Below are 26,361 nucleotides of genomic sequence, written 5' to 3'. Positions count from 1 at the left end.
TGCTGATATAAAAGATCATATTAAGAAAGCCAAACATATGTGGTGTTATTGTTATAGTTTAGCCCTGAGATTTACCATTAGCCTGACTTTACTGCTGACCTGTTAGACATGTTTTTGTATAGATTGTTTTTAAATTAAATTATTCAACGTCTGTTATCTATATATGTTTTGAAATGTTCTTTGTTCTTTTACTTAATCTGATGGAGATCCTAGGACCAAAATGTTGTGTGCTTAATAAAGTTTATTGCAAGTAATAGGACAGTGTGCAGGAATTCTCTTTCATGTATGGTTGCGGACAGTGGAAATGCTGATATGAAAGATCATATTAAGACAGCCAAATATAAGCGGCAGCTAAAGGCAGGAAGTAACACTGTTGTGACCAAACATCACTCGGCGGAGCAAACGTCAGTGACAGCTCAGTAGGAGACCTTTGCCTACCATCAGGTGGAACACAACCAGAGCTTTTGATCCACGGGTTATACAGCTGGTCTTGTGTGCTATAGTGTTATTATACAGTTTTCAAATAAACACTATGTTTTGGTGAAACAATTTTTCTTCTGCTGAGGCGCTGTCTATGGGGTTGAAAGCTTAGACTGTATAGTAAAGATGGGCGACGAATCTCCACTTCCTCCCACTGTACAAAAACGAAACCAAAATCCATCTTCGGAAAAATATATTTGACATGTATTTTGATTTTTTTGGTTTGGCCCAAGTCCCATCCACTAAAAAGGGGCAGGGTTTATGACCTGGGGTCGCTCGAGATGTTTCAACTTTCGGGGAGCTGTCCTGTTGTCCATCTTTATTATACAGTCAATAGCTGAAAGGAGTGCTTGGTTGGTGTGCTAAGTGTTTAAATAATTGTCCCCCATCATGATGAAAATGCCTATGGCACATGCATAAATGTGGGGGTTTGAGAATATGGTCACCCTACAAAAATAACTTCATTTGATATGTAAGTGTTTACAGATCTTTTTGGTGCCCCCAAGTGGCCAAAAAATATTAATACTGCTTTAAAATAGCCCAACATGATTCAATGGGTTAATAAATTCTACATTACATTTCTTATTCTTTATTAGCTGATGCTTCAGTGACCACTTATTTCCCTCAGTTCTGTTCACATTCACATCAGCAGTTTTATGGTTAACATCTGATTTATAGTCCTTCTCATTTTTTAAAGTCTATATAAAAAGTGCAAAGTTCAAGGTTCCGCCCTTGTTGGACGAGCGCTGGGGAGACGGATGAATGGACCCGACTGTAGCGAATCCCAATGTAGCACAAAGAAAATTAATCACAGCTGCTGGGACACAGCCAACATAAAATGAGGCCATCCTGTATGAGCGAGATCTGGTGGCAGAGCAAACAGCAAGTACCACAACAGTAAGGAATAATTGTAAATGAATGGATTTTTCTTCTCATGGACCCCCCAAGTGTATGTGCCTCTGGAGAGCAGTTGTTTTGGTGTATGTATAAATGTGAGCCAATAGTCCCAGTGCAGTGACTGTCATGTCTGAAGGCTAATTCCCTTTTCTGTATATGAAATAATTTATCACTCGCATGAAACTCAGAGGAGAACATCACAGGGCTGCGTGAGTGTTTGGTTGGTTTTTGAGGGCGTCATTCACACCAATTGTGTCCCGGATATCTTCTCAAACAGCCCAATGAAGGCTGGTGTCACCTTGTCCTATGGAAGATTGGGGTCTGTGTGGGCTATTGTGTCTGCAATGTGTCATGAGAGACACAAGCCAGTGTGATCTGGCTTTGTTTAAAGTCACAGTGGGATTTCCTGTCAATCTGCTCTCCCTCTCTCTCTCTCTCTCTCTCTCTCTCTCTCTCTCTCTCTCTCTCTCCCCTCCTCATCCTTTGCACACATGTTGTCTTTTCCTCTCCTCTAGATATAAATATCTCCCTCCCTTCATCTTGTCTTCCCTTTAGTGGGCCACCAAGGAGCAGTCGCTGGGAGTCACTCTCATTCTTTGTGTCCATATAATCTAGTTACAATAATGGAGTATCCATCATACCTAACTTGCATGACATTAAAGGACACCATTTAGGGCGCGGCCACAATTAACACCTTTGTTGTTATGTGTGTCTCAGGGTCCACCGGGGGTCTATAAATAGCCGGTAATTGTGTTAGTGCCATTACATTCATGTCTGGAGCTCCATTCAATCTTTTCCTAGACATGTGTTTTTTTGCGGTCTCCTTTATGCACCCTGAAAGGTTTATCTCAGGTTTACAATGCAATAGCTGGATGAAATTAGCGCCCGTGACATTAAACAACCCAGGATAGGAAGAGATAAAGACGAGCAAGGCAGTGTGAGTGAGTGCAGAGTGTAGAGGCAGGGGCAACAGGGACATAGGCCAGTGGGAAATGAGTAGGCTTTCCTAGTGGAACTTGACCTCATAACCATAATGTTACACAGCAGCACCAGTGTGCCTTCATTAGCGACCTTTTTATAGCTTCTCAATCCTTTTACCTCTGCCCTTTTTTTGTCCTGATCTTGTGTAGCTGCAATCTCCCACGGCTTTAAGTTTTGGGATTTGTTATCAGTATCCTTTCTTTCTGACTCATTACGGTTCTGTTGCTTCTTGTACTCGATAAGGGAAGTTTAAAATCCGGGTAAAGTAAAATCAGAACTGACTTGCTAAACATATTAAACATTGTAGAAAATACTTATTGATAACATGTGAAAAGACTGGGAACTAAACAGTATTGCATTGTGGAGTTCGACCATTTTTATGTCCAGGATTTTTTGGGTGACCTGAAATCGTGCTGGAGCAACCCTTATCATAACCCCTCCCCTACTTTATAAAAACTATCATTAGAGCATTAGCAGAAGTGTCATCTCATCCTCTGTCTGTGGGTGCTGAGTTTGCCACGTTCAACAAGCTCTCTCAGCCCTGTTTGCACTGTGACCAATTTTTGTAATCTGAACAGTATTTTACTGTAATATGTACAGTAAGATACTGTAAACGGTGCATACAGTATGTTACTGTAAATAGCAAAGCAATGTGAGGAAAATACTCAGTCACCACCTTAATTCTTCTCAACTGTGAATCAGTTTACCAGGGCTGACCCTAATAAATGACCAAACGTTAGTCAACCAGCAAGGTCATTAGTCAGCAAAACCTATATAACTGGACCATGTGGGACTTTAATTTGAAAGGACAGACACAGGAAGAGGCCACGCTCAGCAGTCAGACAGGAGTCACGCTAATTTCCAGGGCTGGTACCTGCAGTTATTCCACAGGCTAGTTAATAACATGTCGGGCAGGAAATCCAAAGTGTGGGATCATTTTGAGAAGGTGAAGGACGAACCCAAGGTGATATGTAAACTCATCTTCATTGGTCGACTACAAACATGACGTATCATCTGAAACATGGAAGTAGCTACATGCCCATTAGCCCACAGCGTCATTAACAGGCGGCTCGCTCAGTGTGTGACGTGCACTTGTAGATAAAATATAGGCCTATATTAATGAAGGTTCATTAGTACGGTTTTGGATTTCTCTGTAATGTAGCACAGTGTTGACAGTGTTACTGATACTATTCTTTCTCACACCTTGAACTCAAACCATTGTGTTGCCCTGCCCAAATTATATCGTTTAATAATTCAATTATTATTATTTATTATTTATGCAAGCAATTATTTATGCTTACATGTTTAATGTTAAATAATAATGGGTAATTGTGATTAAAAAATAAAATAAAATAAGTTGCTTGTCTGTACTGCAATTGGATTTTTATTTTGCAAGGACACATTGCGAGCAGTTTCCTAGTGGAAATTGTGGTTTCAGTTATGTACTGTAAATTTGTTGAAAGTTAATTAAACTAATTGTAAACTGAGAAAAACAACAACAACTGTACATGAAAATACAGTAATGATCTTGTAAAGGAAATACAGTAATGACACTGTGAAGTAGAATACAGTAATTGTACTGTGAAAAATTACAGTAACTTACTGGTAATCCAGCTGCCAGTAAGTTACTGTAAAAATTACAGCAACCTTTTTACAGTGTAATGATTACATGAATACAAAACTGTTAAATGCCACAATCACATATAAACACAAGCAAAATAGCTATCGCAAACATACCCTCAGTATTTTAGTCCAAATCGGCTACCTGGCGCAGCAGTTACTGCTCACTGCTGTGGGTGTGTGCTTCGTGCTAATGTTAGCTACTGTTAGTTGCTGAACGAGAGGCTATCGCTATGCGCTCATGTGCTTTTGCTATGTGGTTAGCTGCAGAACGACAGTCTGTCGCTGTGTGGGTGCTCATTCTTCGACTCATAGGATGTGTGTGTATTGTGGTACTTCGTTAGCTGCTAACAAGAGTCTGTCGCTTTGCAGCAGCTCGATCTTTGTTTCAGCCCCTTCAGCGGACACGCCCCCAGTGTCTTAGAGAAGAGAACACTGCTCATTTTGTCATGATTTTGAAACCTAATTTTATATACTTGGTGATTTTTTTTTGATAACTTAAATTTGATTAGGTGGTCAGTGACACATTTTTATTTGGTGTGACAATCATTACACATATTTCATTTTGCTTTTTTTTTTTTTTTTTTTACAAATATAGGTACAGCCTCACACAAGCAATACACCCTATTATTTACTGTGTACAAATTGTTTTCTTTTGACCAGCATTATAATTTCCCTTTTCTATCCGTGCTGCACCCTCTCTGTCCATTCAGTTTTGTGCTGCACGCGTCAGCTCCACCTTCTCTCTGCGGTCCCAGCACCTCTGTGCTCTTGAAGTGTTTGATTCAAATAGATTTTCTCCAGGGCAGGAGGAGAGGAGCACAGAGGGGAAGAAAATAAACAGATAGGGTCATTATTCATGTCTGCCTTGACGCTATGGCAACAGTGTCCTCCCGCTCTGATTGGTCCTAGATAAGGTTGCCTCTTTAGCCATCACTTTTACTCTTGGGAGTGGAAGGCAAATTATTAGGCCGTTGTCAAGGCCCGGGCTGTCAGTCACTTCCTAACAACCATTACCGCTATCGCCCTATTTCTGCTGCTGTGCTTTAATTTCCTCTGGACGATATATAGGGAAACCCCGCATCATGTGCTCCAGCTGGCCTTTGATCTGTGTGTTTACACAAGTGACTGTGTGTTTAACCAGTACATCTCAGCTCATGGATGAGGTTTTGTAAAAGCTTACCAAGAGTAGGAAGGAGGAAATAATTATTTTTACAGTGTTTTATGATTTAAATTAAATCACTCTGCAAAAATTAATTTCATACTCTATTATTAAATGGCGCATAATGAATATATCCCAAGCCTACACTGCATTTAAGCCGCTCTAATCTTTTTAGATTTTTATTTATTTATATATTTATTTTTCCTCTCTCTTATTTATTTTATCATATAACATCCTAACTTCAATCCTGTGTGGGCTATAGCCAAAACAGGCTCTGTGTTCCAGCTACAACCTCCTACTCATCCTCCAAGTTGTGTTGTTTGGTCCTATGTCAGGATTTTTTTGGAGTCATTTGGGGTTAATATAACAAATGCAGAGTACAGCTCATGAAGTAATCCTGTCCTTGGTCAGCTGAAGCAGTCATTTCCAACCAGGGGTACTTGGACCATATGGGGGTATTTCTGCAGTAGCGAGTGGGTGCATGGAATATTGTGGTGTGTATAGGCTATATGTATGCATGTATTCATACATTAAGTCAATGTTAATTTGATCATAATGTGTTGCAGTTGAGAGTTTGTGAAAAGTAGTTAGCAAACGAGTAGAGTTAGAGTTAGAGATCCAAGAAGTTAGCTGAAAGTAATGTCTAAATTGGGGCTGTTTACATGTTAATAAGGAATTTATGCAAGTTTCTTTTAACGTCAGTAATTTTTTTGACGCATAAATAAACGTATCTTCTATGATTATGACCCCCAAAGGTGCACCAGTTTGGAAAATCAGGAAGCAATGCATCAGTAATCGTGGATGATAAGCAGAAACAAACCTCCATGAACAGAAATGGATAAAGAAAGGCGCCACATAATTCTCTCGGCAAGACCTAAGTTATTTGCATTTACTGTCGATGTGAACTGAGTCACCGAATCACACTACATTGTGTGAAAGCATATTTGTCCACTTCCACGCTGATTAGAGTATTAAAAAGTTGAAGAACATCCCTTTAGAACAGATTTAGAACAGATAAAAAAATGTGTATTTCATAGGCGATTAATAGCAAGTTAACTATTGACATCAGCCGATTAATCGTGATTAAATATTTTAATTAATTGACAGCCCTCATCTAAATGCTTAAAAAGTAGCTAAAAATAGTGGATATACATTTGAAATATTTAGCTAAATAAAAGAAATGGATAAAGGGCTGGAAGAGTTAACGAAGCATAATGAATATGCAGTTCAAAACCTTAGCTAAAAGTACTGTAATGGCTAAGAGGCTGAAATAGCTAGACGTCCAGCATCTGCCACTAGTAGCATATAGTAGAAATGCAAACTTGGCCAAAGTAACCTAAAAATAAACAGATTTATTGTATGAATACTGTAACAATATTGTAAAAATAGTTTGAAATAATAGTGTGAATAGTGTTAAAATATCCAGTTTATAATAAATTCAAAGGAACACACTTGGAACCTGATGTGTGGTGTTGATGAAGGGGTACTTGAGTTCATCTGATAGGAATGCAGGGGTACATCTTAAGGACAGGTTGGCCGCTGCACCAAAGGAAGAGATGCCACATTCCCCTGAGATCACTGCTCTACAGTCAATTTTAAAGCCTCCCACAAAGGTGCATTTATTATGGATTATGGAGGCACAGTTACACAAAAACTGAAGTTGTCTAGTCAGTAATCAAAATTATAATACCTGTGCAGACGCATTAAAATGAGCCAGGATATCAGAGCATATGTTAGTTTATGATAAATATACACTGCAGGATTATGCTGCCTCTGTGAATCATCGTCACTCAGGTCAGGCAGGAGCCCAGCTCTTATACCTCAGCACCAAGATCAAGAGAGAGCTGTTGAATGTGTGCCCTTCATCCTCATGTTTGAGGAAAGCTGATTTTGGAGCCTTTTATGAAACTATTATCAGTGCAATGCACACAGGTATAGCCAATGTCTGGCACGGATATATATCTCTATATGAGTAATGAAATAAACCCTTAAAAGAAACAACATACATATAGATATGTATAAACAGCCTAAATGAAGCTGAAAATATTTACCTAAATGTAATATATCAAAAAAGAAAAACACCTCGGGGGAAAAAAAACTACTTCTTTACTTATTCCTATTGGCTAATCCACAGACTGGTCCTCAGACTTTTCTTTAGCATTTCTAAAGGCTAGTTCAAATGAAAGGGACTGTAACATTCAGGAAAGTTAAATATTTTTCTCAGTGTTTTCCGGAGCAAATTTCTGCTCACCTTCCTCGGGGTGTCGGCTGTAATCTCGGTCACTGACGTCACAACTTGGGCAAATAAAGTAAGGAGAAAAAATGGTTTCATGTGGTTTGGAAAAACTGACCTTTAGGCCCTGTCTACACGTATACAGAACGGACATACCCCTCCGTTTTAACAGAAAATTCTGCCTGCATGACCTTTAATTTACAAAATCTCCGTCCACACTAGAATTCAAAAACAACTTCCACAGTCACCCTTCATGCAAAGGTAGTAAAGTTTAACATTGCAGGCTAATATTACCTTTTTCAAAACTACTACTGGAGATCTACTCACTGCTGATTCCCCTTTGAAGGCGCAAGAGCTCACTCAAACATACTAGTGATGCTCCGAACATGCAAAAGTTTTCCTTCCACTCATAATCAACAAAAATCCCACTCTCAAAATCATCCAACCATCTGCGGGTTAAACCAGGCCTGCTCCAAGATCATAAATATCTTCACTTCTGACAGTAAATCCATTGAAAGAGTATCCTCATACATATTGCTACTCTAGAAAGATCTAAAATTAGAGACACTTACATCCATTGATGAATTTAAGGGTATCATAAAGAATGTGGTGACAGAGACGTGTGCTTGTTTTTCTTGAAAGGCCACTATGTTTGAACAGTTGTTTTATTGTGGATTTTTGTATAAAAAGATATAATTTTCAATCTCAATGGGACTTCCTGGTTAAATAAATAAAAATGATTTCTGGTGGGCTTTAAATCACAGACACTGAGATGGACCAAATAGCAGTGGCTGCAGCAGACAGCTTTGTTCATCCATGAGGTGGTGAAGCAATAGCCGACTAATATTTAAGTATAAAGTAGTCATTAGACCGAGCAGGTAACCATGTCCACCATTGTTGTCACTGTTTCTGGTGCATGCTCATTACACAGCAACAATTCTCCTTTTCTAAATGCTTTATTTTTTATGTCCACTTGTATACAAAGTAACCAGAGTTTTGAAAAATGTGCACCTTAGAAAGTATTTTCAAAAATCTCAGTTTTAGTGACTTAAACCTCCACTTGCATGAGGAAGAGAGGCCAAAATGAAAAGGAAAATACCCATTTTCTGTTTACGTGTGGACAGTACCTACGTCTGTGATGTGACATCAATGAATTTGTTGATTTAAACAAACATTCACAACCTTAGTGCTTTCAGTACCTCATCACAAAATACATCCCATAAACATAAAATTGTTGCTGTTACATGTATCTTTTATCTGAGCTGTAAGTGGGGTTGATGGGATATTACAAGTTGGATAACTGTGCAACGTTTCCTTTGGTTTTTCTCACTGTGGCATAAAAGAGCAGTCACTTATCCAGATCAAACAAGCTCAAGCTACAAGAATAATATGCTTCAAAGCAAAGGCAGTGATTTTTTTTGTTTACACTATGAATGCTGTTTGAGAGGGGAGCTGTCATACGGTGCTAAAAGAAGTGTAGTCTACCACCACGTACTTGCTTGTTAGCATGATTGGTAGAGTGTGGGTGGGGTAGTGTGTGTGCATGTGTGTGTGTGTGTGTGTGTGTGTGTGTGTGTGTGTGTGTATGTGTGTGTGTATATGTGTGCAGGGTGCCGTTTCCTGACAAACTTCCCAGTCCTCTGTACCATGTAATATAAATCAGTTATCATCCAGTGCAGTGGATTCTGTGGACATTCAGCCCCTATGTGACCATTTGATGTTCATTTTTATGTTACGGTGGTGCCACAGCAGGTGGTGCAGGTGGTGCAGGCAGTGATCTGCCTCTCCCCACTAAATCTAGGGAGACGATTAGAGGGAGAAACCTGCGTGAAATAGCATGAGGATAATGTTTTGTAACCCTAGTTATATCATCACAGACAGAGCCCTGAAGCCTTTCACCTTGCTATTTCATCTGGCATTCACCATGTCACTGATTTGGTGAATACTGAACAGGGTCAGCACTGTGTGAAAACAGTAGGCTTGCCTGATTATCTCTGCTACTTCATGCAAATTTCAGTCCAGAGCAAAAATGGTCAAGAGCCCTTTGAAGGGCTCTTTCTGTGACCACACAACTGCGGCTACAGTTCATAACCTGTTTTCATTTTGCATCTAGCATCTATTTGACCTGAGCATTCTTGAGGTTGTTGTGCAAGTTAGCTTGCCCATTCTGAGTCTAAGAAGGCTTATTTAGTCATGTTGGCATACCAATGGCCAGAATAATTTGGCCATTGGTATGTTTCTGCAAACCACGGATATGTTGGATTTGTATGCTTCATATGTAGCATATATGCTGAAACATTACAGGGTTATTTTAGGTTTCAGTTTTCAATTTTATGTGTGGCTACGTTTAGGCTCAAAAACATCTTGGTCATGGTAAGGAAAAGATTATGTTTAGTCTTGAAATACCCAGTATTGTTGCCACAACAACCACTGGAAATGTGACAGTGTCACCTTAAAAATACCCGTCTGTTGTTGCCACCCAGACAGCATTTGTGTATAGGGGCCCATGTGGGAAGTAAATGGCCTGAAAAATGGGCTCTTTATGGGAATGTCCATGGATTCCGTATTGGCTCCTTGCCAATTGCCCACATGGAGAAGTTTACTCAAGTGGGCCCCACATGAGTAATTCTAGGGCTGCCTGGGTACCAAGTGGGTATGGGCCCAAAATGGGCATCATGGGACCCACTTGGGTAAACCCACCCATGTGGGCAAATGGCATGGGGCCAACATGGAACTTGTACACAATCCAATATAGGGCCCATTTTTCAGCCCATTTACTACCCACATGGGCTCTACATATGAATGTTTAGTGGGCACAAACACCACTGGAAATTTCATGACGCAGCGGTCTGCTGCTTGGCAGTCTTCTTGCCTATAGGTCTCACAACATCCACCATCCCTGCTCTTCCTAATGAGAAACTCAGCTCCTACTCAGCAACTACTTGACTTTAGAAATGTTGATATGATACACATGAAACACACATGAAGTGATTTGCAGAAACACAGAATGCCAACATGTCCTTCTGGTGACAGGATTATCTGTTGGTGGGTCCAACACTTCGATCTAGGCTAACATATTTCAACAGCAGCCATGAAACTGGATATGCTCCCATAAGGATACATTTTAATAATTTTGCCGATCTCCGGATTTTTCATTTGGCAACACCACCAAGTCATAATGCATGTTGCTGTATGCTAATTAGCAAATGTTAGCATGCTAACATGATAAGCTGTGATTGTGAACATGGTAAACATCCAGCTGAATTGGAGAGGATTTTCAACAAGTCACATGCACTGTATTCTGTGATGCTATTTCTTTTGTTCATTGGTTGCTAAACATTATTTTTCCAGTAAAGCAAACTTACTCATGTGGATAAGCCTGATAAGTGAGTCATGAATAAATAAGTGGTCCAAGTCAATCCAATCCATTAGCTCTCAGCCAATCACACACTTAGTCAGGAATTTATTGAACGTTTTTTAGACTGTGGGGTTATTGGAATTCACTTACAGTTAGCCCTTCTGTAATCAAAACCCTTTTTAAATAAAATGATTGTGCATTTATTGTATTCTGTGCAGGGTGTCTAATCAGAATAAGTAATTTATGCTTAAGTGTAAATCTGATACCTGATTTTAACTGATATGTGTCATCCCCTGATCCTACAATTCTTACTCATATTACTTTTTTAAATGTGTCTTTCAGATCCTGGCCATCATCTCCATCCTCTTCATCGTGCTATCCACCATTGCCTTGTCTCTGAACACCCTTCCAGAGCTGCAGGACACTGATGAGTTTGGCCAGTCATCAGACAACCCACAACTGGCCCACGTGGAAGCTGTGTGTATTGCCTGGTTTACCATGGAGTATCTGCTTCGCTTTCTCTCCTCACCCAACAAGTGGAAGTTCTTTAAGGGTCCTCTGAATGTCATCGACCTGCTGGCCATCTTGCCCTACTACGTCACCATCTTCCTGACAGAATCCAACAAGAGCGTGCTGCAATTTCAGAATGTCCGCCGCGTGGTTCAGATTTTTCGGATTATGCGTATCCTGCGTATTCTAAAGCTGGCTCGTCACTCGACAGGTCTTCAGTCCCTGGGCTTCACTCTCAGGAGGAGTTACAATGAGCTGGGCCTGCTTATTCTTTTCCTGGCCATGGGCATCATGATCTTCTCCAGTCTGGTGTTCTTTGCTGAGAAGGATGAGGAGGATACAAAATTTAAAAGCATTCCAGCTTCTTTCTGGTGGGCTACTATTACTATGACGACAGTAGGCTACGGAGATATCTACCCAAAAACTCTTCTGGGAAAGATAGTGGGGGGTTTATGCTGCATAGCAGGAGTACTAGTGATCGCCCTACCTATTCCTATTATTGTAAATAACTTCTCTGAATTCTACAAGGAGCAGAAGAGGCAGGAAAAAGCACTTAAACGAAGAGAGGCCCTAGAGAGGGCAAAAAGAAATGGTAGCATTGTCTCAATGAACTTGAAAGAGGCATTTGCTCGAAGTGCAGAACTGATGGATGTGGTGGTAGAGAAAAGTGAGAGGCCTCACGACAACCATCTTTCTCCAAGCCGTTGGAAATGGACCCCCAAGAGAGCTGCATCAGAGACCAGCTCAAACCGTTCCTTCAACGCCCAGGATTTAACCTCTCCCAACAAGGCCCGAGCCACCAGTCCCCAGAGGCTAAATGTCCAGAAGCTCGAGGAGATGTACAACCAGATGGCCAAGACACAATCCCAGCCTAACCTCAATGCTAAAGATAGGGGCTCCAGAGTTGGCAAACAGAGGGATGAGATAGAGCTGGGAGCTATCCAAGATCACGGGCCACCAGTGCTAGGAACCAGAGAAGGAGTCGGGGACATGAAAAGCTTGTCCAGCATTGACAGCTACATCAGTTGTGCTACAGACTTCCAGGAGAATACACGCTTCCCCCATAGTCCAGCAATTGACCTTGGTCTTCAGGAAAGCAACCGGTACTCCCACAGTCCAGCTACAGCTTTGTCCCAGCACAGCAGTACAAAAACAGGCCCCAAAACCACTGGGGAGCATGAGCCCATGCTGACTCCTGTGTCTATCACAAAGCCCTCATGCTCAGAGAATGCACGGAGATTCTTCTTTTCTGGCAACTCCTCAAAAAGCCTTATCAACAAAGGAGGCTGTCGCAGTGAGGGGGAGTCAGGCCCATCCCCGCTCTCAGACAGCTCAGTCCTGTCAGACCGCTCTCTGTTAAGCCCTGAAGCTTCTGTCTACACCACTGCCAGCAGCAGAACCCCACCCAAGTCCCCAGATAGCAGCACCCAACTGGCCCCAACTGTCTTCACCTTCCACGACTCCTCCATCAGCAAATACATTGATGCTGACACAGATGACGATGAGCACCTCCGCGACATCTCTGACACCAGTCCTTCAGAGCGTCTTTTGGCTGGTTCAAGCCCAAAACGCAGCATCAACATCAATTACCAGAAAGGCGCCAACCATTTAGAAGCAGCCCAAAAAATGCTGGGACAGAACTGTCTGTTCCCCATTGAAGGGATTCGTGGGGTAGCTCACGAGAATCACGTAGGACCTGAGATGGCACGGAGACCAAAGGTTGAGAGGATGCGTCAAAATACTTTGGATAAAAACCTTTGAGGTCCAAGTGCAACAGAAATAAACAGAAAGCTGGAGCCAGAGTGTTTTTGGATGGAGACACCAGACAGACTAAAAACACTCTGTAATCCAGAGATGAAGGAGGAGGGAGAGACAAAGGGTCTCTGCGAAAATTTCACAAATTACCTGAGCATGCCGTCAGGCACCAAGCTCAGGGTCAACATGTGTGGTGAATACTCTGGGAGAAAAACACTTTTAAATTGGAGAATGTCACTGCCCCTGCTTCAACTCATTCCTATTAGTGGTATAACACAAACAAAAGAGCACTCCCAGGTAGCCAACGGGTCTGTTCAGAGATCCCTGTGGAGGCAGAGACGTAAGAGAAGTTCAAATGTGATTATAAATGGTGTAACCAAACTGAATGATGGTTTTAGCATCAGGGGGATATCTCTAGTATAAAAAAAATCCCAGCTGCCCACTATCCCATCACTGAGTTCCAGTTCATTTTGTAGTCTTGGAGATACAGGAGAGGACCTAGAAGCCTAGAAGCTACTTACTTGTGCCCTCCATTCCCAAAACTGGCCTTAGTCATTTACATTTGTAGGGGTGTGCATGTCTGACTATATTGTAAGTGTGTGTGTGCATGTGTGTGAGTGAGCGTGAATGTTGATGGGTGGTCTGATGGTAATTCATGTACACACACTCTTGAGATTGTCTTACCTGATTTATTTTTATATAGATAAGAGAAAGTTCCTTATAGAAATATGTGATTTGCTAGTCTGCTCTGTCATAATCATATGTGAAGAGTAATCCTGTATAAGGTTCAATGTCTTGGCACAGAGGCTGCGGTTATCGGAGGCTCCAGCCCATCATTCATTATTATGAGCGCTCTTTCTTGGACAGTATTTTGCTATCCCCTATGTTATCATGTCATGGTGCGAATGGATGATACTTTCAAATCTTGAGCAGTGAATATTGTCTTAGCACCTCAGTATCATTTCTAAAGGATGTTAGTGGTAGTGGACCAAGACTTTTTGATATGGGCTATCATAAGAGCCAGAAATAATAAGCTTGAATGCTGCATAAAGCGCACATTTATGAAGCATGCATGCACCCAATCAGTCAACATATAAAAACATGAGATGCTTTTAGAAATGAAATATATAAAAATCCTCTAATATAGTTTTTTTTAAATGTTTACAGCATATCATCACTGACATAAAGTTTAGACTTCAGTAACAGTTGTTCAGCATGCATTGGCCTTCTTTTGAACAGCCCCCGGGGCGTCAAATACAGCAGCTTGGTCAGTTGCCATTGGTGTCTGATTTTGATGCACAAGGAACCCCTTTAGCATCTGTATGAGATGCACCAGGCTTCCAGCTAACTCCAATGTAAACCCACTGGATGAGAAAGTCCGCGTGGGGTGGGACAGAAAGAGGGGTGGTGGGTGGGTCAAACAAATACAGGACTTTCAACCCAGGAGACATCTGTTTGGGTGTCAAACATTCATTTTTTGTAACTACTTTACATCGTTAGTGTTTTGTCAGTCACATACATCATGTGACATAGTTGTTAACTTAATTTAGGTTACAAAACAAATATATTTATTTGAACTCAAAACTTTAAAACCTAACCAGGTAGTTTTGTTACCTCAACCTAAAGTAGTTTGACGTGACAAAACCTGCGTTCCTACATGGAAGTTTATTTTGAAATGACACTACACATGTAATGAGCGTAAATTGACATGCCGTCCCTGAGCATCCAAAACTGATGCTAGAGGGTACCTAGAGCCTCATAGTTGACCAAGCTGACATATTTGACGAATTGAGAGTAACAATGTGTTGACACGAAAGCATCCAAAGAGATCACACTCTGAGAAAATGGAATAGGTGTGTATTTGATAGTGAAAGCAGGCAAGTTTTCCATCTCTACTTTATTCCTTTAATAGTCAAGATAAACTTTAATGGCACTAAATATAAACCGCCAGGTTAACTTTAAGTCAGCTGTAAACACCTGACCAAATGAAACCCATGCATGAGCACACACACCCATTACAGATACATACAGGTATGAGAGGCCATTTTCAGGATACATACAGTAGATACATTTAGTTTCCATGGAGACAGCAGCTCTTCCCAAGGACTGGCAGCAGCTCAGCAACGGTTTGTTAATTGGAGCGCCAAGGTCTGAATGCATGTAACGTATGTTCAACATATATACAAGAACTCACACATAGGCATGCACCCATAAAGTGACAGGTATGCACAGTAGTCACATGTAAGCAGAGCAACTCCTCACTGTGCATATTTATGAGTATGGTGTAAAAGCAACATTATGATGTGAGGACCTTGTACATACATTATGTTTTTGTCTAAAATCTTTGTAGCATTCCATTAATACTGCAATTCCCCGCAATGCATTCTCTATTATGTGTTTACAGTAAGTGTCACTTCACATATAATGGCATAAGACAAAAGTGCTGTTTCTGCTGAGAGGAGCCTAATAGAAATGGTCTTCATCAGAATCCTAGCCTTAAAAATTTGAATTAAATCATACAAACATACTGTTACTCCTTTAGCCCCTTGAAATATAATTTCACAGGCTGTTCTAGTGCAGTATTCATATGTTTTCCCATGAAAGTAATGCACATATCCTACCTAATCATGATATAATGATGATCATACAGATTATAGATGATCATATCCTTTCCCCAGCAGACTGGTGTTTGGAACCATGTCAACTTTAAGTCATTTTAAGGTACATCATCACCATGTTTCTCTTTCTAAACCTAACGACAGTAACTTTATATTAAGTATATCACATGAACCTTTGTATTAGGATACAATAAATTTAAAATGGGAAGGGCAAGAGTCTTATGTCGTTAGAGATGAACAAAGGAGAATCTCACTGCCAACTAAACAAACTCTTAAAGAAAAGTGACCAAACTTTAAAAGCTTCATGACACAAGTATAAAGGCGAAATCGACAAACAAAAGAGGTCATTGCACTTTTAAAAATGCAGGTGTTGAGCAAAATTGTATTCAAAAGTCAACAGAGGGTGATCGACATGAATTTTTTAGTGTTGTGGTTAAGAGTCTAATCACAAACCCTGATTTCATTTCCTGTTTTAATCACAGAGTTGAACCATTTCATATTGCTCTCCCATAGTGAGAGGAGCGGAGGTGTGAAAGGAATAGCAATGACTGTGAGATGCAGAGGGAACCATGTGTGTGTCTCAGTATGTGTGTGTGTGTGTGTGTGTGTATGACAGCTGTAAAGCCAGGGCATTAGAGCAGTGTGGCTGCCGCTTAATGGAAAAGAATGAACTGTTTATCAATGTATGCATGTTGGGGGAATCCTGCTTCTGTTTTCTCCATATTATATCAGCAGTTCTGACTCTAACATGGAGCAGTGACACAGACTGAACTCTAGTCATATGAGTGATTAAGATCACTTTAGCACACATTTCAAAGTGCAGCTTCATTTACAGCTGAGAAGAGAGGGATGGGAGGCACAATTTATGGATCTTACTTAGCACATGTCATATAATTAGGCAAGGATGGGTGGTTTGAGCTGATGATAAATTCATTTTATGCAGCTTCATACACTATGAACACACATTTCTTTTTATAATCCAAATTAATTTTCTGATCATTGTCATTTCTTGCACATAAACAAAAAATCTGCATATATTCAAAGTTAAGTTCACAAAAACAGAAAACACTCACACCCAAAATGATTTTTAAACATAAACTTAGGTATCATCTGCAAAGAAGTGTTCCCAGATTAAATTCATTGATTTTTAGAATGAGAAAATGTCCTTTTGCATCACAATTAATTGCAGATATTTAACATTTTCCAGATGGCCTCTGGTCATACTTAAATTGAATCATGTTTGAAAGTCTCCTGTGAATGGCTGCTCCTTTTCATTCATTCTGTCCACAATGAACTTGTATGATTCAATATACCACATTAGGAGGTGGAAGTGGCACAGATTCAGTTGACCCTTTGCTAAGCCCCGCCCCTGTGTGATGGTCCATCAAGCTGTTGGAGCGAGCATAGAGCCCACACTGTAAGTAACTGCACTCCCTGAAGAAATATTAGCAACTTTTTGGAAAAATGATGATTTCAGAGAGGAGACACAAGGGTCTACAATATGTGTTTGAAGGATATATCCAGGATGTCAAACTCACTCATCAACAAAAACAGGTTAAAAAAGATAAAGATAGTTAGACCATAAAGCCTATAGGCTACGGATAACAGTATTAAAGTGGCCCACCACATCACCGTTAGAGACAGAAGACAATGAATATAAAGGGAAACTTGTTGATATTCAACCAGTTGGGTGTCATCACATTGTGTGCAGATGAACAGTGTTTGTCTTCACCCCATGCCACCAGACCCGCTTGACCTCCACCAGCGGGCAGACGGGGAGTTCCGGGGGAAGCCAAACAAAATTCATTTGCAAACACTGCAATGACACACAGCTGGTAGGTCTTTATTAACTGTTATAATCTATAAACAGTATAAGCAAAATGTGTGTACATTTAGTAAGCTACATCTTCAGTAGCCAGTTAGCTAACCCTACACTTTTAAGGCTTTGATTTTGGTTTTGGAACAGGGAAGAAACGTATATCTTTTTCCAACATCTCCAAGAAATGAGTATCACAATTGCACGTGCCTGAGGCACAACATGTAGCTCGAAATCCACAAACCAGCCTGAAAATGAAGAAAATCAGAAACAATCGCATTAGAGTCAATGGAGCACAGCTGTGTAATTGTCGGACCCTTGTTGAAGCTGGCCAGTGCTGGGCTATGATTGGCCAGTCTGCGTTCGAGGGGTGGGACATAGCAAAGGGTCAAGTAAGCCTGGTCCATGTCATTGTTTTTTTTCATTTGGCTCATAGACCACCAGTTGAATGCTCGTTCTTGATTGAACTTTTATAGCATAATTATCTCATGAAAAGTCAAGGCCAATGTATGCCAACACCTTTTACCTTTGAGATTTCAAAATGTTCTCTTAAGTTGTAAAGAAACAAATTTCAGTCATACGTGTTCTTCTGAGTGCATTATATCATTTTTGAAAAATGGATGATTAGGTTTAATTGTTAACACTAAAGTGAAGGGCATTCAGATCACACAACCTCTCATGAAGCATCACGTGAGCTTCTGTCCCATCATTTAGATTTTCTATATTTCGGTAGTCAGGGACCATTTTTCACTGAAATATCTCTCAACAATGATGACAATCAATATTACATGAACAGACAGCAAGCACTATTGTAGAGAACTGAGATTTATTTTCCCACGTGCATACACACGAACACAAGCACTGAAATCCTGCCACCAGTACTGGTACTCTTCAGTTTTTAGACAAGGTAGTGCAAAAGAAACATCAAGCATGATGTGTTGATTTGACACCTAGACTGTGATACTGTGACATGATACCACCATACTACAAAAACAATATTCATTTTACAAGTCATCCTTGTTTTTATTTCATTTTGGCACTGTACTATCCTCCATTTCCAAGGGAGCCATTCAAATTAACAAACTCAATCAGTGAGATCCCAGTGGAGAAATTCAAAGGACTGAACCATCATGTTTTATGAAGAAAACACAGTCGAGAGACTTGTTTTATTTCTCATTTATTGACACACTAAGATGAAGAGCACAGATTCTCACACTTTTCCATCACAGGACTCCCAGCTGTACAGTAAATGCATTTAGTTGAAACCTAAAATAGAATTCGGCTGTTGCCCTAGCTGCTAAATTTAACTGTAAAGAGGTTCAAGTATTTTTTTCCTTTTTTGTTAGAACCCCATAGGACCCTTTTCAAGGACATGTGGTAGTTTCCAAAACCCAGTGAGAACCCCTGCTTTAGCAAGTAGCCCAATTCCACATCCTCTGAATCTAACACTGTATTACAGGGTTGGGGTCGATTCAGGATGCCTTGATGGAGTAAAACACGCATCACACATGACACTATAGAAGGAACCAGTATTAGAGCATGACACAATTAAAACCTAGTACAAATTAAAAACCCAAATTATATTTTTTCTACGTTTTCAGCTCTCAGTGGAATTGACCCCAACCTTGCCTAAGCCATCAGTCTTTGTAAAGTACACTGTTTCCAGGGAATTGAAAAAAAGATATTTGAATGACCTTAGCCAGCTCTTATACAATGTTGTTTGTAGGTCCCGAGGCTGTCTGTTTTGTACAAAAAAAATCAAAAAACAAACACATTTTTACTTGTTGACTTTCTATGCTGTTGTTTCTGTATTAATGTTCTATTGTTCAGTGCATGTTGTAACTTTGGCGTTGTGACTGGTTGTGATTCACACAGAGCCAGTACTTGTCATGTAAAAAAAAAAAGTGTCTCAATGTCCTAAGATATTTCTATTTCTTAAGAAAAGCAACATTTCCCTTGGATGACTAAATGAAATAAATCAGATCACTTTACATTTTGATCAGGAATTCCTGACTTTCATTTTACTGGTAATTTGCAGTTTTCAATGCAAACCAAATTAGGAATATGTATCATTAGTGTTTTTGTTGTGCAGTAAAGACAACAAATATATTATATTCTGGCTAAAGCGGGATTTATACTTCTGCGTTGAATCCACGATGTACCTACAGCGAAGGCTCTGCGTCGACGTAGCCTGTGGCCATAGGCTGAAGAGCCAGAAACGTAACTACAGGTCACGGTGACGCAGACCATCTGTCTATTTTTGTAATCTGAAACCATTTCAGGCTCTGCATAGAGGTGACGCACAAGTATAAATCCTGCTTAAGATATAGGAATTTCCATTGGCACACATTCAGCCACATTCCACCCAGTGTCACTCCCAGCTCGTCAAATGCCGAGGCTTGGTCAGTGGCCCTCAGCATCAGACGCTGATGTACCGAGGCAACCTCTAGCAGCAGTACTATATGCACTGGGTGGCGGCATTTTTTCGCATTCTAAGCAACTGCCGTAGTAAAACGAGCAAGAAATTCAGCATAGAGTGGGTCAAACAAAGTCTGTGCTTTCAACCAAGAGACTGTTACAAGCGTACATTGACATGCCGTCCCTGAGCGTTCATAGGAGGTGTAGCCTACCTAGAGCGTCATATTTTGAGGTGTTGGGCCACTGACCAAGTGTATTTGACGAACTGGGAGTGAGCATGGGTTGCCATGTTAGTAAAATGTTTACATGTAGTTTCACAAATCTGGGGAAGAAGGCACAATGGACCATTGACCAGAACTATTTAACACAACAGGTTTAGTGGTCAGTGCTTATTATTCTGGCTGGTTTCTATGTATTCTTGCAGATTGTTCTTTATACATGAGTCTGAGTAAATATGTACAGAAGGCAGGCAAACAGTGAGAAGGAGGAGGAGGTTAGATGAAGAGGAAGCTGTGGGCTGTTGGGCAGGAACAGGCCTCCAGCCTCCCTACTCGCCTCCACACACCCCTGCATCGAGGGTTTCCCACTGCCTGCCACTGGAGAGACTGTTTTCTGCAGGAAGCAGGGAAGGAGGAACGGGTTAGTGTTGACAAGATTTCTCTTTAAATCCATGTGATAAACAATGTTGCCATCTAGTGGTAGTCCTCGCTGTTAACAATCACATCTGAGAGATAGGGTGTAGATCAGTGGTCTGGGATGAAAACAAACAAAAACAAAACCTTGGAAATGTGAATCAGACTGTTCCACATATTTATCCACCACTGCACCTCTCAGAATACAGACAGGCTTTGTGTCAGAGACAGAAACAGGTAGAACATGCTGGATTTTTGCAGACACCAGAGACAGGATCCTCTATCTATGCAGTGCTGCAGTGTTTGTTGGCCACACTGAAAAGCGCATACACCTGCTAATATACTCCCTTTTTTTTATTTAAATACAAGCCCACTCCCTGTGGATATGGTTAAGGTTTGAATTAATTTGTTTGGGGATTAAAGGTTCTCCTTTGACCTCTAATAGCACTATGGAGCAGTTTTCTACGAGCGAGTCCCTGTCTCATGCACATGCACATGTATGCAAGTGACAGTATTTCTACCAAGGGTGTCACACTATTCCACTGATGTACTGGTGGCGGCAATCTCGGAGCCCATCAGCTTTCAGTCTGATGATGATAAGCCTCTGGGAGCGAGGGCCAATATTTCAGGCTGATCTAGTGTCACCAGCAGATAGCCTCTGCTTTCTGTGCGCCACACATTTCAGCTAATCTCTATAAACAGATATGTGCATATGAATACAGATAAATCTAAAAACCTAATATAAAGCTAACTTGTCGTCAGACAAAATCTAATGGGTTCCAAGATTGCATTTAAGCCGACGCGTTCCCTGTTTACCTGCCTTTCAAACATGATTGGTCAATACAACCTGGACTACAAACGGAATCCAGAACATTTCCGATACCAAATTCTTGCCTCATTGCCCAAAGATTCTGCATACATATGCACATATCTGTTTATAGAAATTACTGGGGGCAGTAGCGCTCCAAGACATGCAACAATGCACCAACAGAGGCAGAAAATAAGACTGTATACAGGTAACTTTAAGGAATTCTTGCCCCTGCATTGAGTTGGTGTTTTGGTTTGTAATTTAATATGGTGAAAACATTTGTATCTTAACAATGTAATTACAGGAAATACTAATATTTTTTAGCTTTTTTTTGGTGCGCATTTTATGGTAAGAGGGCTAAGGAACAGGGGAACAGTTTGGCGTTTTGGGATAATTTGATTTCATGCCGCGAGTTATGGGAGAAGATCTATACCAATATTACGTGTATACAGTAAATACGCTTCCGTTAGCAAGTGGTTACATTAATTTAGCACAAAGGCTCGAAACAGGATAACAGCTGGTATGGCCCTGTCCAAAAATAACAAAGTCACTTAATCCTGATTTTTAATCAAATATATCCTCCCAGACTTCAGTTACATATTAAAGTACAGACAAGATATTGGTATCATCCATCTCATCTAACTCTCGGCAAGAAGGCAAATGAGTGTACTTAGAATGTTCAAGTGCTGCTACAGGATCATTAAAAGATAATTGTCTGGTTCAAGGGAGTGATTTGACAACAGTGTAGGAATTTGTATCAGATTATGTCCCGAATATGATCACATTTCCTGTGCATAACACACCAAACTAACATACGTATTGTATACACATAAACATAAACAATATTCAATGCATTTAAGCCAATTTGAAACTCAGTCTTTTGTCAAAATGATTTCCTGTTATTAATCATGAAGCGCAAGTGGTGTGTTTTTAATTTGAGTTATAACAGCTGCAATTACTTTCCAATATACTTGGTACTGCTTTTTAGATGGTAATGAGAGAATACTTGACTCCACCATTGGGTGAGGCACAAAGGTCACCTTTATTGGTGTAGTGAGGTTATGTGCAAACAGAGTTTCTTTACATACGAGCAAAATTAACTGCAAGCCAATTTCATGGTTGAATAAACCCCTGGCTGGGTTTTGAAAACAAATACTTTATCTATCTCTTCTGGTCATTAACGTTTCCGGAACAACACAAGCTTAAATCTGTGAGGCTTTTGAAATTCAAAGAATGTTGTCAGACATAACTTTCTCTTTTTTTTTTTATCATGGAAACGTTCTAATAATCTTACAAAGCTTTCTCTATGTTCTTTTTATTCCTACCTGTCCTCGTCGTGTTTTTCTCCATCCCCGGCACAGTGTGTCTGTCCAGCAGTGAGAGCAGGTGGCTGGCACTCAACACACACGCGGTGCCCCTCCCTCAGGTGCTGCATCCACTGGGTGTGTGGGCCTGAACTTTGCTGGCATCCTTTTGTGAGAGAGGTCAACTGAAACTGGACACAATACCTAATATCACACACACACACACACACACACACACACAAACCAAACTCAGAATAAATACATATTGACAAAAACCGAGAACATACCAAAGGCTAAAAGACTCTCTGAATGTGTTACCCTATGATGTCGCTGCTGTCAGGGATGTCTCTTTTCTTCCTGGCGTTGCCATAGCCACCAGTGATAATCAGTGCTGGGACTGCAGGGGGAGCATCCATGATAAGAACATTACATGTGACCATATGTTGCAATACCCCATACATTTAAATGAGCATGCTGGGAAAATGTTCATGAAAGTATGGTTCTATGATGTGAAACAGCTCGGCATGCTGGGAGAAACAGCTTAGGTTCATGTGCTTCATTAGACACAGTTTGCTGTGGAGGGGCAGTGGCTATAAATCATGCTGCGTGCACTCCTACAGTATGCATCAGTATGTCTTTTGAAGTGGAAAACATACATCACAACAACATAGCTGCACTCAGTATACAGAGCAACATGGTAACCTCAGCATATTTACCGGTAAAACATTTGCATTAATATTCTGTTAAAAAAAAAACATCTCTCTAGTCAACAATCCGTAGTCATAGTCTTATGATGAATAATAATGCAATGATTGTGCGTAAGGATCCAAGTAGATGTTCTCTCACCCAGTGGGTTGTTACAGCTTCCTTGGTGAGACCAGTACTCTGCACATCCAGCGTGCTCCTCCAGGTGGGGACAGGGTTTGCCTGCATTGAGCGCCTCCTGCAGGATTGTCCTGCTCCGCCTACGGACTGTGGCCCTGCAGGGCTGGGCGCAGCCTGACCACTCCGTCCACTCGCTCACCACACACGACAGCGCTGAGGGAGAAGAGACAGAGCAAATGCAGCTGAGGAGAAAAACAAAGTCAGCATCATAGGAATCCCCTGATAGCTGTCAGATGTCTACAGAGCAAGATGCCACAATAATGTCAACAAATCTGAACATTTCAGTGACACTGTCGGCCTCCTAGCATGGAAGTCTCTCTATAAACAGTTGCCAGATAGTTTGGATTTTTTGAAGTGGGGTTCTTTTCCATAACCAATGTATTACATACAGTAGATGACAGTCGGCACGCCCCCAGTTTGGAGAAGCAGGCTGGAGTCTGACATAGAAACATTTTTTAGCCACCTAAAAAAAGTCTCACCTGAAAAAGTGTACACTACATTGAGAGTATTTATTCCTTCAAACAGGGGAGGGAAGCCGATTTAAGTTTCAGTTCCCCATCTATGCTCCCTTGTCAACATCACCAGACTTCATTGGCGAAAAACTGCAAAAATGATTTCGGCTTGCTGAACATGGGAGCTGCTGGTCTACTGCTGCTTCGATCATTAACTTAGTTTCTGTCTTAATACAAACAAAAACTTATCAGGGCAACAGTAGTCCAGCAGCTCCTGTGTTCAGCAATATTAAATCACTGTTTTTCTTAATGGAGTCTGGCCTTGAGGAGAGCAATACCACAGTTTAATTTTCCAGTTGCAAATCACTGTCTTGACATTAAGGTAAAGCAGTTAATTCTCTCAGTATAGTGTACACTTAAACTGTTGTAGATCGTTTTAGGTGGAACTTTTTTTAGGTAGCAAAAATATACTTTGTTGCCAACACCTCCACAGCAGTAGATTGCTTAGCTTCCATGTCAGACCCCAGCCTTCTTCTCCAACCTGTGGCATGCAGACTGACATCTACTGTATGTAATATACTGACTATGGTAGAGTACCCTATCAGTGGAGTGAGGTAAGTAAGTAAGGTAGCTGCGATGGGCCCCAGTGCACACTATTGTGCACATATCGTCTCGTCACATGATCAGAGACCTGACACTGGATAACATTAACATACATATTACCCAACAATCATCAGTGCATATCTGTAAATGACAAAAAAAGAAAAGAAAATAAGAAATTATTAATTTAATCTAACAATTTTATAGTTCATTATAGTTTATTTAGAATAAGTTCAACAGTGTATACAGCAGCAATATGTCTATCAAAGTCAAATGCACATTTGTAATATTAAGTATTATATTTGCACAAATTTTGTTTCAGTTATTATTACCTGACCACTTATATGGTCGTAATTGACACACACAAGGCAGACAACACTAGTGTCCACCGGTTACATAAGAGTACAATTTTGTTGTAGATGTTATTGACTGTTTTACAAAAGACAAAAAAAAGGAAAAAAATCACAAAGATGGGTTTGCCTTTTTCAAGGACATATTGCTAATGGCACTGTTTTTAATTTAAGGGGAGTTCTTCTCAGAACACAGACATATTTCCAAGTTGGCAATCACTCATAAGGGCCTGTTCTCCACCCAACACATTGTTGGAGGGCCCACTCTCCGTACGCCCCCCCACCTCACGGGCCCCAGTACAACCCACTGCCTGCACTGTCTATATTAACGCCCCTGTACCCCATACAATCCCACTTCAAAAACTTGAAACTATCCCTTTTGGGAGGAGCCAACCCAGTGTTTCTTAGCATATAAATATGTCTGTTAATAAAAATCTTAATAACAGAATTTTGTAAATCTAATTTTACCAGTTCCTTTTTTGATTATGTTTTTCCTGTTGTATAGGTTGTGATGTATTTTACTGAGAAAGAATTAATAAAGAACTCTTAAACAAGTCAGTCTTGAAAAAAACTTCACTTATGTTACTAGATTGTTGTAGTATTTGATAAACACAAGTTTTGTTGTCAGCACCGACCCACCTGGGCAGGCTGTCTCATAGTCGTGGCAGCAGTCCAGGGTGTGGACACAGGCCTGGTCGCAGTAGCAGGTGCCATAGGAGCGGTCAGACCTCCATCCTTTGCTGATGCATGACGGGTCCCGGCCGGTGCAGCACAGACCTGTTTCCCGACAGCCACATTGACACGGACCAACGAGGAACAAACACAGTCCGAGGCAAAGCAACGTGACAGAGCTGACTGTCATCACGACCGAGCGCACAACATGCACGTCAACACGGTTAGTGCGCTGTGCAACAAACTGTAGGAGATATCCCTGTCTGAGGTTATTCACCAGAGAAGTTTAAAGTATTGTCCTGTTAAAGTACTTCAAAGTCTTAATATGAACTTGTGTCATCTGTGGTCAGTGGGGTCAGCAATGTGACCAACAGGAGCTGAAGCTCTGGTCACTGAGTTGGAAGTTATTCTGTGTGTCAACTCTGCAGCTCTTAAAGGAACAGTTCACCAAGTTAGTGTCACACTGAACAAGAAACAGCTGGCTCACATAAGTCAATTTAACCTCCTGAGACCCTGTGTCCCCATATGAGGACGTCACATTTTGGGTTTACTTGACGTTATACTTCTTTCTACTTAACTTAGACCTGCTGTCCTCATTCATGGACACTTTTTGTGCCATCTAGTGGTAGTAAGAGCACAACACACTAATCCAGGAGGAGGATACACCATAACAAACATCTACTTTCACAGGATTTTACAGTTTATTTGCTACCTCACCAAATGCATTGTTTTCCTGATGTCCTGCCTTGCAAGATATTGAGCAGTACCCTGCCCTGCAGTGTATTTAAATAATCTGTGTCGCAATGTAGC

At 40.7% G+C, this 26,361-nt stretch overlaps 2 protein-coding genes across 2 annotated transcripts in view; one reads left to right on the top strand and one right to left on the bottom strand.

Moving 5' to 3' along the window:
* The window catches only part of kcnb1 (potassium voltage-gated channel, Shab-related subfamily, member 1), a 47,988-nt gene extending 34,986 nt beyond the window's left edge, over window positions 1-13,002 (top strand). Inside the window, exon 3 of the mRNA XM_050038091.1 lies at window positions 11,074-13,002. Within this exon, the coding sequence (XP_049894048.1) occupies window positions 11,074-13,002 (1,929 nt within the window). The remainder of the gene's footprint in view (window positions 1-11,073) is intronic.
* A 3,846-nt stretch (window positions 13,003-16,848) lies between these two features.
* On the bottom strand, window positions 16,849-25,939 carry si:dkey-7k24.5 (somatomedin-B and thrombospondin type-1 domain-containing protein). Its single transcript, XM_050038160.1, has 5 exons — window positions 25,519-25,939; window positions 23,439-23,630; window positions 22,911-22,989; window positions 22,614-22,796; window positions 16,849-20,460 (listed from the first exon to the last, which is right to left on the bottom strand). Exons 1-5 carry the CDS (start codon window positions 25,739-25,741, stop codon window positions 20,343-20,345), a joined length of 795 nt encoding a protein of 264 aa, XP_049894117.1. The 5' UTR covers window positions 25,742-25,939; the 3' UTR covers window positions 16,849-20,342.
* Window positions 25,940-26,361: the final 422 nt, after the last annotated feature.

This window comes from Epinephelus moara, chromosome 24, assembly GCF_006386435.1.
Source record: "Epinephelus moara isolate mb chromosome 24, YSFRI_EMoa_1.0, whole genome shotgun sequence".
Lineage (NCBI taxonomy): Eukaryota > Metazoa > Chordata > Actinopteri > Perciformes > Serranidae > Epinephelus > Epinephelus moara.
The sequence above is the reverse complement of the archived record's forward strand: the minus strand, read 5'-3'. Positions and strand labels throughout refer to the sequence as shown.